General features: G+C 38.8%; 1 protein-coding gene across 44 annotated transcripts in view; it reads left to right on the top strand.

The window, feature by feature from the left end:
- DOCK9 (dedicator of cytokinesis 9) overlaps positions 1–13,634 on the top strand; it is a 292,970-nt gene that overhangs the window by 174,379 nt on the left and 104,957 nt on the right. For all 44 annotated transcript variants that reach the window (XM_009427176.5, XM_054665524.2, XM_054665517.2 and 41 more), the window contains 4 exons: positions 8,826–8,900; positions 10,398–10,538; positions 11,017–11,220; positions 11,608–11,730. In XM_009427176.5, the coding sequence (XP_009425451.2) occupies positions 8,826–8,900; positions 10,398–10,538; positions 11,017–11,220; positions 11,608–11,730 (543 nt within the window). The remainder of the gene's footprint in view (positions 1–8,825; positions 8,901–10,397; positions 10,539–11,016; positions 11,221–11,607; positions 11,731–13,634) is intronic.

Genomic DNA, 13,634 nt, shown 5'->3' with positions numbered 1-13,634 from the left:
TACCATATGTATTCTGCACTTTAAAAATTTTTTAAATTTACCCCTTTTATTTGTACTATATAGACTTTTTATTTTAGCTGTTCTATTATTTTCATTTTTTTCTATTATAAACAAAGCTACAATGACTATCCTTGTACTTGTGTCCTTGTGTGTATCTGAATGATTCTTTCTTAAATGAGAGAAATATCTTTGTCTTCTCTAGCCCTTTGCACTCTTACTCTGTTACTGCCCTTCTATTCTTTTTTGATACTAGAGTGAAATGGCGACCCTCCACACCCACATCTTAAACACTATAATAGAAACATGGTTTATCTATATAGGATTATAAATAGACCCGCATTCAGCATTGACGTTTATTTTAAGACAACATGGCTGTTCTCAAGTGTAAAATCTCCCTCCCTGGCTAGGACTTTAGAGCATTGTTTTTCTTTAGGACTTGACTGCTACCACAGTATCTTTTTAGCACCTGCCTATTAAAGCTAATTTTAGTGCCACCATTGTAAACCACCTCCTAGTCTGGGAAGAGTTTGGCTTGTGTGTTTGTGTTATGAATGTCTGTGTATCATATTTTGCATTGAGATTTGCTTTTTTGTTTCTGGATGTTTGGGGGTTCATAATTTCTCAAAACAAAATATTTGTGCCCATTTGGGTTTTAGTTTGTTGCAGCAGGTAATATATGTGATGCCATCTAGAATTCAGAAAGTAACCTTCTGCACTTACTGGGTGAACGGAATGGATACCTAGGAGAAGATTCCTGTTATTTGAGCCTAATGTTGATTAATTAAAAATCTATGCTTTTTCCTATGAGGATATACAGGAACTATCCCCTCCTTCTCTTACTACCCAGCCAATATAATTCAGTATTGTTTGATCCCAAGACCTAGGGAGATTTTTAAAGATATACATATATTTAATATAAATGTATACATTTATGTATATATACTTTTTTATAAGTATAATTGTATATTTTGTCATTTAAAATATTTGGAACTATTTTTAAACTATGGGTTACAAGTTAGGTTAAGCCATTTTAGTTGGTGAAATCAGTTTGATTTCAACCCCTGCTTCTTTTTGTTTTGTTTCTATTTAGTTTTTTATTCTTTTTATTGAGGTATAATTTGCAATAGCAGAATGCTCAAACATGAATTGTAGAGCTCACTGGAGTTCGCATTTGTACACTGATATAAGCAGCCCTCAGGCTAGCTTGTACCTGAGACCCTCTTTATTTTGACCTCCATCACCGTAGATTAGTTTTGACTTTTCTAGACCTTCCTGTGAATGGACTTATACATGTGCTCTTTGTGTCAGGCTTATTTAGCTAAACATGTGATTCACTTTAAGAAGTTTTTTTTAGGTCGGGTGTAGTGGCTCATGCCTGTAATCCCAGCACTTTGGGAGGCTGAGGTGAGCGGATCTTTTGAGGTTAGGAGTTCAAGACCAGCCTTGCCAACATGGTATAAAATGTCTCTACTAGAAATACAAAAATTAGCTAGGCGTGGTGGCAGGTGCCTGTGATCCCAGCTACTTGGGAGGCTGAGGCAGGAGAATCACTTGAACCTGGAAGGCAGAGATTGCAGTGAGCTGAGATCATGCCACTGCACTCTAGCCTGGGTGACAGAGCAAGACTGTGTCTCAAAAAAAAAAAAAAAAAAGTGTTTTTTTAATGTAATAGAATTGAATGGAGAATATGAAAGTACACTGCCCTTAATAATGACATTATTTTTTAAATAAAATACTGTCATTATTATTTTGGTGGCACCTGCCACCACACCTAGCTAATTTTTGTATTTCTAGTAGAGACAGGGTTTTATACCATGTTGGCGAGGCTGGTCTTGAACTCCTAACCTCAAAAGATCCACCCACCTCAGCCTCCCAAAGTGCTGAGATTACAGGCATGAGCCACTACGCCTGACCTGAAAAAAAACTTTTTAAAGTGAATTACATAATTTTTTACATAAAATAATGTCATTATTAAGGTCAATGTACTATTTATACTTATAGTGTGTATGTGTGTCTTGCATAGTGATATAAAAGATATTTGTTTTTCTTAGTGTGCTATTATGTATATTTATTTACTTTCATTGGTATATAATGTACCTATTTTGGGAGTTCATGTGATACTTTGATATCTGTATACAATGTGTGATGATCAAATCAGGATAATTGGGATAGCTATCACCTCAAACATTTATCTTTGTGTTGGGAATTTAAAACATTTCTTACCAGGAGTCATGGTCAAAACCTGAAAAATGAATCCTTGTTAGAGGCTTTTACTCTTTCCCCCTGGCTTTCAGGTGTTTTAAAAATACTTTTATTTAGGAAGGTAGAAAGATGGAAAGTAATTTTTTGAAGGGGAAAAGAATGAAGAAAATGGAGATGAGTTATTCACTCAGCAGATGGGTATCTGTGGGCTTTGCCTTTTAAAGCCCAGCTTGGTGTCAGTGTGAGCAGCCCAGGCAGTAAGGGGAGACCTGTGTTCCCCATCCCCAGCCTTGAGCAAAAATGCAATTTTGGCTGTTTATCATCCCCCTTCAGGGTGTCTGAACTATTTGCACCGTTGAGAAGGCAAAGAAGTTGCCCTGATAACTGTTGGTCATCCCATTAGGAAGGATGGATTCCATGGTTACAGAATCAGAGACTGAAGTATGCAGAGGGAGGGGTGGGGAGAGAGAACTGTGCAAGGAGTTTACCCAGGGGATGAAGAGGTAAAGAGGTCAGTATCAGGGAAGGAAGGTGCAAGAAGGGGTCAGGCTGGGAGGCTGGGCCACAGTTCAGTAAGATTACAGAGAAGGGCCTAGAACAATGAGGGCAGGCAGAAGGTGGCTGAAGGTGTAATTTCATGGCAGGTTCCTTTTCTAATCAGCTCCTCTAACCTCCTTCATCCTGTTGCCCCGGCTTTTGTTTTCCACTGTGACTAAGACATAGCCAAACAGGATATGACCGACAGGAAGTTGTTTCAGTGCAAAAATAACTGATGTCTCATTCTGGAATATTATGGAAGGGCTCATTACTTACAGTGTGAGTGATGTAAACCCAAGTTTTCAGAATATTTTGTATAATCTTGGAGCTTATGTTTGTACATTTAGTACTGAACATCTGTATTGTTTTCTTATTAGAGAACACACTGTATTTACCCTAAAACTGGTTCTTTTCCTCCTATTGTCTATTATGGAACCAAACAATTTTTATTGTAAATGTAACAGTGTGTAGCATCAGTCTTATAAATATTTTAGTTTGACACACAAACCGTAGTTCAAGTTAGTTAATTGATTTCTTCCCTAGAAAGTCAAGGAGTAACATAATCAGGTTATAAACTTCATTACTAGTTATTTAATAATTTATTTCTCTGGTTACATTTATATCTTAGGTGACATCAGAACATATATGTCACCTCCTTATATAAAGATAGTGTGAAGAAAACCCACCTTATGTTTTCTTCCACAGCTTTTCTGTTTGTGAGCTTTTATTTTTGTACTCAAAGAATAGCATCCAACTTTTACATTGGTTTCCCCATGTGGTTCTGAAAGAGAAGTAGAATTTCATCTGAATCCAGAATTGCTCACATCCTTTTACCTTTTAACTTTGTTTTAAGCAAATGAACTTATTGTTCCAGGTAAATCTTCCACAGTTGCATGCAGGGGAAAGTATGATGTCTCAGACTTTATAGTCTCATGGAGATGGAGTGAGGATCAAGGGCCATGCTCAGCAGAACTTGTCAGAACCCAGCAGTTTCACGGACACCTTTTCTTAATTTTTAAACCAAGTCTATAATAAGTGCTTTCTTCCCTAGATTCCAATCCAGAAAACAATATCATTGCACTATTATACAAAGGAGCTGGCTAGGCTTGTGTCTGTGGGGTCAGCTGGTGTTGCATTTCTGGGCCTCCTTTGTGAAGAGGATGAACTGATGGTCCTGAGAAGTTAGGTGTCTTGGAAGTAGTGGAAATAAATCATGATAACTCTTTAAACTAAAGAGTATATATTTTGGCCTCAAAACATTTTGCAAAGTCCTCCTATTCCAACCCAATCTGTTTAAATGACCCAACATTCAACACAATGTTTCTGATAATTCATCCTCAGAATAAGATGCTGTTGGCCATAGTCTTTGTCTCTAGATTGTTTTATCTACTCGCAAATAAATTTAAGACACAGAATATGCCTAAAGCCTACAGCAGACTTTCTGGAAACTCTTGAATGTTTGGTCCATAACTACTTCTTAAGACAAAGAAGAAAACCTTGTCAGGGTGTGTCATTAGTGCTTGAATGTAGGGTTTACAGGATGGGGTGGGGTGGGGGAATCGCCCTTGGTTTAGATGAATCATTCTTTTCCTTGTCTTCTCAGCAAACACCAGTTTCTACAGAGAACAGCTCTGCCATTGTGCATTTTCTGTCTCCATTTTCCTCTCATTCTCCTCTCCACGAAACCCAGAGTAGTCAGTGGGCTTTGGGCAGGAAAGTGGCAACAGGGTGTCTGGGGAAAAGCCAGTTGGCTCTTCTTACCATCACAATATAGACTGACCACAGGTTATTTTAAGAGCAGAGCTGGTTTCCATCACTCTGAGAAGTGCTCAACTACAGACTTTGGGATGATATTTGTTATAGCTGTATTTTGTCCACTCTTAGATTGTGAAAGTACATATTACAAGTATTTATTTTATTATCTTTACTAAAATTTTAATTAAAAAGAAGTGTGCTTGCCGCAATAAGTAAAAATACCCAAAGTTGTTTAAAGAAAAGTTCACCTTTTCCCTTCATCCTCCATTCCCACATTCCTGAGAACACTGAAGTTAATAACCGGTTGCAATTCCCCTTTCACCAAACTGATTGCTCATAGAAATATAGATAAACATATGTAAGGTTTTTAAGTTGTTTTTATAAAAATATGTTCATGATATGTACATTATTCTGAAATTTTCTCTATCACCAAAAAATATTTCATAGATGTCCCTCTGGGCCAGTGGAAGATCTGGTTCCCCCTTACATACATATCAGCAAGCTGCATGATATTTCAACTATTGCTACTGCACAGTTTATTCAGCCATCTCCCTATTAATGAACATTTAAGGTTTTTTTTTCCGTTTTTAGCCTCTACAAACAGTGCACAATAAACAACATGACATTAAATACTTGTGCTCTTATTTCAGTAGGAGAAATTCCCCAATGTGGAATTTTTAAGTCAAAGTTTATTGTGGTTTTAATGCTTTAAACATTGCCAGGTTACCGTCCCAAAAGGCTATAACAATTCACATTTCTGTTTCTCTGCATCTTCACCAGACGAGTGTAAAATGGTATTTTACTGTGCTTTCATTTACATTTTGCTGGTTATTAGTGATATTTTTCATATTTTCATATATTTATTTGCCATTTGTGTTTTTTCTTCCTGACTTGCTTGTTCACATTGTTTACCTTGTTTTCTTCTTTCTTGTGTAGTGTAATAGTTTAGACTCTGAAGCCAGGCAACCTGAGTTAGAAGCCAGGCCTCTATTTCATGATGTAGGTCTTTGGGCAAAGTACCTAACATTCATGACTTAGTGTTTTCTCTTTTAATGAGCAGGGATAATAATAGTACCTGCCTCCTACCCCTAAGGTTGTATAAAATTAAAATGGGCACTTACGGTAATATCTAGCAGGTAGATATTGGCTATTATCAATAGTAGCTCTTATCATTACTATTCTTCCAGATACTGTTTCCTGACTCTGGGGCAAAGTCCTGCTACCCCTGAACCACATTTTTCTACCTCTTAGATTTTACTTGGTAATTCCATCAGCCACTGTTGGGCATCCTCTGTGTTTAATGCATCATCCTAGACCTTAGGAGGGATGGGAGGAACTTTAAGAAGCCGAATTTGCTTTTTATTTACTCATAGCAGAGCAATAGATGTATATTAGGTAGATTACAAGCTTTTAGGTTATTTTTGCATCTAAAGCTGTCCCTTCTTTTCCAATAAATGATGTCTGTGGTAAAGAATATATCTGTTGGGTGTTAGTGACAAAATCAGAATGCTTTGTGTCTATTTTGGCTAGTAGTTAATTGTTTTTCTTTTATTGTGTCTGCATTCCTATTTGTTCTTTAATTATACCGAGCTCATTAGCAGTTATTCTTGCTTTATTCATTTCTTATTTCCTAGCATAGTCAGCTCAAGACAACAAGCATCTTTCAGAAAGGCACTAGGAATTGCATCTACATTAAGAACCCACTCCTCTGCTCTAGCGTCTGAGAACATAACACAGTGTTTGCCTTTGTTGAAGGGCTCAAGCGGACGATTCAGAAGTAGAATAGATAACTGTTGGTGGTGGCTTGCAGCACCTAGTACTGATGGTTTTGTTAGGAAACACCACAGGCAGTATACAATGTAAAGCAACTTCTTTGGGTTCAGTTAAATAGATTCCACTTGCACGTGTTCTTACTCTTTTGGTGTGAAAAATTAGGAAAGGTGATAGGCTGGATAGAATAAAATGAAGTGGTCCCATCTCCCATATGGAGAGCGCCTGCCACCACAGACATGTTTTGCCCTGGAAGCATAAACAGAAGATTGCAGGAACGCCCCTTCACCTCCATAGCCTTCAGGCTCCCATCGATAGCATCAAGATAAACTTGGTGTGGCAACAGACTTGAGCCATCATCTTGTTTAACATTTTTACCTGGAAATGAAAATGGAATCCAGAGAGGCTAAGTAGCTTGCAAAGCTACTTAATTGAACTAGAACCAGAACCCAGTTTCCTAGTATTCTGGTGCCCATTTTATATAAACATAGACAGCTGATCATGGTAGTTTGGATCATTGCTAAAGACCTATTATATATAACAATCGTATGGCTAAGAAGATTAAGATGCTTATTTTCTCATTATCCATGATTAGAAATGTAATAATCGACTTTGTTCTGCCACCAACAGAAGAGACAAGACGCCTTTTCTGCTGTGGTTGTGAGTGCCCCATCAAGTGGTGAGATGTGACTCATGTCATTGGGGAAAGTAGCAGATGAGAGAGTACATTCTATTCCGACTCCATAGACTTAACTGTGGAGACTGAGAGTAGAGGAGAGCTCAGACTGACAAGAAGAACAGAATATAGACTTAGAGGCACCAGGCATGAAAAATCAAAAAGATGGAGATGACTTCTATCTTGTGAATGTCTGAAAAGCCTCTCTCTCTTTCTGTTCCCAAATCCTTCATCTCCAGCCCTCATCTCTGCCACCATCTGTCGGTTTTCTTCCGTGGCCTCTCTTCTGTCCACCTCTTCAATGTTGGGCCCCCAGGATTTTGTCTTCAGACTCACTTTCACCCTCTCCCTCAGGGCATCTCATCCACTCCCAAGGCTGGAACTCCAGCCTTCCTCTCAGCCTTGCGCTCAAGTTTCATCCCTTTAGCTGTCTATTGGATGTTTCCAGTTGGAAATTCCACAGGCATCTCTACCCAGGCGTCTCTACACAAAGATGATAAAGATATTATCATCTTTTTGGCAGATTTGTTTTTCCTGAGTTTTCTGTCTTGTTCATGGATTCACCATTCAGCAGGCTGCCCAAGCTAGAAATGTGGGATTTGTTAATCGGCCCTGCTGTGAGACTGGGAGGCTGGTGTGATAACCCAAGAAAGACATTGTGGGCCTCTGGGTCTTATCCTTTTTAACCCATTGCCTCAGCCCTGCCCGAGTGATGCTTCTGAAATGTGGAACTCATTTTATTCTCTTACCTAAAAGGTTGCAGGATATTTTAGATTCTGAATGAAATCCCCAATCCTTTTTTTTTTTTTTTAAGTGAAAGCAAGTTTATTAAGAAAGTAAAGAAATAAAGAATGGCTATGCCATTGGCAAAGCAGCCCTGTGGGCTGCCGGTTGCCCATTTTTATGTTTTTTTTTCTTGATGATATGCTAAACAAGGGGTGGGAAATCCCCAATCCTTGGCATTCAAATCCCAGACTCATTTCTTTTCACTTTTTTTTTAAAATCATGCCCTGCCTTTCAGTTATGATGAGTGACTTGGTCATTGCTCAGGTGTGACTTGTCCCTTTGCACCTGCTGTGCCTTCTCCTAGAATGCGCTTTTCTCCTTTCCTGGCCAAGTGTTCTTGTCCTTCCAGATGGGCCTTCCCTTGGGAGGTGGTTTCTGACTACCACCCCCTAGTCCAAGTCAGCTCCCACTGTACTTTAAACTTTCTCTTGTCTTCCTTATTACCTGTTGATATGCTCTCTCCCCACCTGGTGTTCCTTGAGACTAGGGACTTCCTTCATTCACATTTCACATAACTTGAGGGCCTGGCTCATAAGAGGTGCTTAATGAATATTTATTGAATTAATTAGCATCTTGTCCTTCAAGATCAGCCATCATTTTCTCTATCTCATCATTCAAAATATATTCCTTCCTCTTCCCCTTCTTGCACCCAGTCACAGACTGGACTCTATTAAATCCTTTCTAGCATCTGGGCTCATTTCCATCCTCAGTGTCTGTCTGTGCATCCTTTTCATTCAGCCAGGGATGTTCAGCTCGATTCTGCCCCTTCATTCCAAGCCTGTCCCATATTCCATTACTTTATGAAGGCTTTCTTGACACACAGATGCTTAATTATTCTCTTTTGCTTTCTTTGTGTTGACTTTGACTCTGCCACTGGTTGTGAGCTTCAGAAGGGCAGGGATCTCATCTTCACTTCTTTTTCCTCCTAGTGCTTACTTTGTGTGCTGCACACTCCCTGGCACACACAGCGGCTCTCCAACACGAGGCAGAGCTTTCCAGCAGCCTCAACCTTCAGGACTGGGCAGCTTTTAAATGTATTTGGGCACCTTTGCAAGAAAAGGATTGTGTTAAATGTAATTTTCATGTATCTTGTTATCAGAGTGCAAGAGAAGCAGAAATCAAACTGAAAAGTGAAAGCAGAGTCAAACTTTTTTATTTGGACCCAGATGCCCAGGTAAGAACTATCTAAATGTTTAATATTTAAAACCAAGTGTGGGAGAGAAAATCATCGATGGGCTTATTTGTTTATTTGTTTGCTTTGTTTATTTTGGAAAAACAAGCAAAATAACTATAGAAAATTCGGGGAAAAGAGGAAAAATAAAAATGTATAATCTTATCACCATAGCATTACTATTGTGAATATTTGATATTCAATAGATGTTTGAAAATTGGGAGAGATTTATTGAAAGACATTCTCAAGTTCACAAAGAACATCTAATTTACCTGTTAAAATAACCATCAGAAAATAACAGGTATCACTGCAGATGCCTGGGAGTCAGTGATAATTCCCGACTAGCCCAGGTTCAGGCTCAAATACAAACCTTTTCCATTTAACTCTAACGATAAGTACTTTTCTGTTTCCTCACAAACCTCATAACCATACGTATGTGTGTTTATATGTCTATATTTTTTATTTGCTTTTAAGAAGTTTTTGTTTATCATTGTAAAATATACATAATATAAAATTTACCATTTTAACCATTTTTAAGTGTACGGTTCAGTGGCATTAAATACATTCTCATTGTTGTACAACCATTACCACCATCCATTTCCAGAACTTCTTCATTTTCCCACACGGAAACTTTGTATCAAATGATAACCTTCCTTTCCTTCTTCCCCCATCCCCTGGTAACCTCTGTTCTACTCTGTGAACCTGCCTATTTTAGGAACCTCATAAATGTGGAATCATACAGTATTTGTCCTTTGTTTCTAGCTTCTTAAACTTAACATAATGTTTTCAAGGTCAATCCATGTTGTAGCATGTGTCAGAATTTCCTTCCTTTCTGTGGCTGAATATTCCATTGTATGTATATACTACATTTTATATATCCTTATAAATCTGTTGATGGACACTTGGTTGGATACTTGATGGACATTGGTTTTGTTGTTCATGATCATAATTTTCAAGCTCTGTATTTTTTCAGTTCATCCATTGAGTGGGTATACCATCATGTCTTTTTTTTTTTTTTTGAGGCAGAGTCTTGCTCTGTCGCCCAGGCTGGAGTGCAGTGGTGCAATCTCGGCTCACTGCAAGCTCCGCCTCCTAGGTTCACACCATTCTTCTGCCTCAGCCTCCCGAGTAGCTGGGACCACAGGTGCCCACTACCACATCTGGCTAATTTTTTTGTATTTTTTGTAGAGACGGGGTCTCACTGGGTTAGCCAGGATGGTCTCGATCTCCTGACCCGGTGAGCCGCCAGCCTCGGCCTCCCAAAGTGCTGGAATTACAGGCGTGAGCCACCGTGCCCGGCCCATGTCTTTGACCATTGTTATAAACTATGTGTGTAACTACTGTAAACCATAGAAACCGATTATATAATAGCAACACTATTGTGAGTAAATAAGTATATATAGCTTTTCCATATTTTATTCCGTTTCCTTTGGATGCATTTATGATGTTTTTTTAAAATAAGAGCATAACTTATTTATATGTTTACATTTTCTTTTAAAGAAGCTTGACTTCTCATCAGCTGAGCCAGAAGTGAAGTCATTTGAAGAGAAGTTTGGAAAAAGGATCCTTGTCAAGTGCAATGATTTATCTTTCAATTTGCAATGCTGTGTTGCCGAAAATGAAGAAGGACCCACTACAAATGTAATTTTTCATTTTAAAAATAAACATTAAAAAAAATAGGCAGAGGTTTCAGATGTACCTTTACAGTGCAGCCTGGATAAGAAATCCTAGTCCCTGGTATCAAAGAGGTGCAGTGTTTGGATCAGGATTTGGAGGTTGTTAGCCTGCAAGGACAGGATGTTCGTGATGGAAGATGAGGGTGGCAGGTTTGTGCTCAGCTTTCCAGGAGACAGAGTTCATCTTAGATGCTTCAGGGAACGCAACTGTGTTTTCTATGGAACATACATTATGTAGCAAAACACATAAAGGTAAAATAATTGTTTTGTTTGTTTACTAAAATGTTTTATAAGCTAATTCTCTGTATGCAAAAGGATGAGACTGTTTAGTAATTATTTATGGCAACAGTCCTAAATAGGTCTTGTCATTTCTCTTTTGATAGCAACATTCTTTTGTCCCTGTTTGAGCCATAGTGATCATTGGATTGTTTTGTTTTGTTCAGGTTGAACCTTTCTTTGTTACTCTATCCCTGTTTGACATAAAATACAACCGGAAGATTTCTGCCGATTTCCATGTAGACCTGAACCATTTCTCGGTGAGGCAAATGCTCGCCACCACGTCCCCGGCGCTGATGAATGGCAGTGGGCAGAGCCCATCTGTCCTCAAGGGCATCCTTCATGAAGCCGCCATGCAGTATCCAAAGCAGGTGGGGAGTATGAGCCCAGCATTCCTACTACTCAGACTCACTTTGCATGCTACCTATATGCACCAAAAATGCTCAGATTAGACCTTGTAATGCACAAGTGGGGTCATTAGACTCTTAATTAATAGTATTTATTATTAGACAGTAAAAGCAAGCTGAGAAATAAGTGGCTTTTAATTTCCTTTCTTCTTTCTAAACGTTCTCCTGGTTACCTCCCTCGCCAAATAGACTTTTTGAGCAGATGATGAACTGTTTGTCAGCTAACTAGTTTGGCACTGGGTGCTTTTTACTAGTTGTCCTGTTTCACTGTTCTTTGCTGTTTAATGTTCATGGGATTTGTTTAACGTAGCTGTGAATTCTGCTTACTGAAGAAAATTGTTTGCCTCCTAGGGAATATTTTCAGTCACTTGTCCTCATCCAGATATATTTCTTGTGGCCAGAATTGAAAAAGTCCTTCAGGGGAGCATCACACATTGCGCTGAGCCATATATGAAAAGTTCAGACTCTTCTAAGGTATGAATGGCTTTTACGCTTTGGGGTGTTAAAAAGCAATCTGAAAAGAGGCCTTTATGTGAAACTATAAATGCTTAATGAAATCAAACATAAGCCATATTTATACTCTAAAAGATGTAGAATATGCTACCTGTATTTACTCTGAACTTTATGTCTTGATTTTGAAGGAAATGTAGTCCTATGTGTAAATAAAATGATCCACTTGACTAGACAATTCTGACATCCTAAAATAATTTGCAAAGGAATTACCAGCTTAATAGTAAACTTTCTGTGTTAGAAGGTACATGTATGATATTCAAATAGAGTTTCTTCTGTTTGTTAATTTGCCTCTTGGGTTCTGAAATTCTATTTTGGTCCACTTACACTTATATATGAGGCTGGAGACCAGGAGATGCCCTTGGCTCAGATGACCTGGCCAGCAGTGTCAGTGATTCAGGTCCACTTGGTTTTTGCTAGAAGGGGCAGAGTTTTAGGTTGAAGATGGAAAGAAAACATACATGATGTATGTTTGGTTTTTTTCAAAGTAGTGTTCATTACTTGGGAAGTGCCTAGGCATGGACATACCATAGAATTATTAAATATTAGAGGTCATCTAGTCCAAGATGTGCTTTCATATTTCAGGACACTGAGGCTCACCAAGGCTTAGTGATCTGCTCAGTGTCTCATGGCTGGAGCTGCCAGGGGGCACTTGACTGCCACTTCGTAGCACGTTGTGCTACCTGGTTAGTGTAATCTGTTAAGTGCTATTATCCTTGCCAGTTTTACATATTTTTAGTTATTTTTAAAAAAAATTGTGTGGTCATCTGAGAGGCCTGAATTCACTGACAAGGACTGGTCAGCAGTAGGAGTGGATACCCCAGAGGCTGTGAGTGAAGTTTACTAAGTTGGATTCAGAGCTTCCTATCTTCACCTCTATGGGCGCCCATGCATCACAGCTGTGTCCACAGGATGCACGATGGCCATTGAGAAATGGATTTTGGAGTCAGAAGACCTGGGTGCTGCATGCTTAACTCATCTGGGTCCTTTGGACAAATCACATCACCTCTCTGGCCTCCAGATGTTCCTTCTGTGCATGAAGGATGATGTTACTTCTTGCCTCTGCCTTCCTCATAGGGACAGTGTTAGGATCAAACAGATCATGTATGAGTCAGTGCTGTGGGCACCATAAATCACAGAAAGCCCAGAAGACATCGTCATTTATTACAGCCCCAGTCAAGTAAAAGCCCATTTACCCAGGCACATTGGTTCCAACAGTAAGCCTTTTTGGCTGATGAAAGCTGTGTAAAGTTTGGTCTCTGGAGAGAAGCTGTTTTATTTTTTTAAACCAAGTCTGTAAAACCTTGGACGAGAAGCTCTTTTAGCTCTTTTATGTTTCGATCAATAATCAATGAAGGCCCAAGATAAGATCTCCTCCCCCGACCGTGTATGCAACACATTTCCAAGGCCCATCCACAGCAACTTTGTTACTTCTGCCTGCCGCATGCATGGTTTGAAATTTGGCAGCTCATATTGGTGTAAAAATCACATATCACTGTAGGCTAAACTTACCTCTGCACACTCCTCCATGTCCACTGAGCATCTGCTGAAGTCTGCTTTTTCTTCATTTTTTATGGAATGTAAAGCTCATCCATGTGTACATTATTCATGCATTTACTTTCCTGCCACCTCCAAAGCATTCAATTAAAGCAGGAATTAAGGCTCAACTATCTTACTTTAGCACAGTTTTGGCAGAGATGTTACAGTGAGATGATTTTTTTCTGTCTGTCAAAGTTGTTTCTTCATGTTTTCCAAGATGGTCTAGAACATCATTTAGAGTAAATTTTCATTTTGGAGGAAATTTTTATGAAAAGTCTCTGTAGGTATCTCCTGTGAATAGATGTTTTAAAAAGAAAAAGAAGGGGAAA

This window comes from Pan troglodytes, chromosome 14, assembly GCF_028858775.2.
Source record: "Pan troglodytes isolate AG18354 chromosome 14, NHGRI_mPanTro3-v2.0_pri, whole genome shotgun sequence".
NCBI classification, from domain to species: Eukaryota; Metazoa; Chordata; class Mammalia; order Primates; family Hominidae; genus Pan; species Pan troglodytes.
This window is presented reverse-complemented; position numbering and strand designations above follow the sequence as displayed.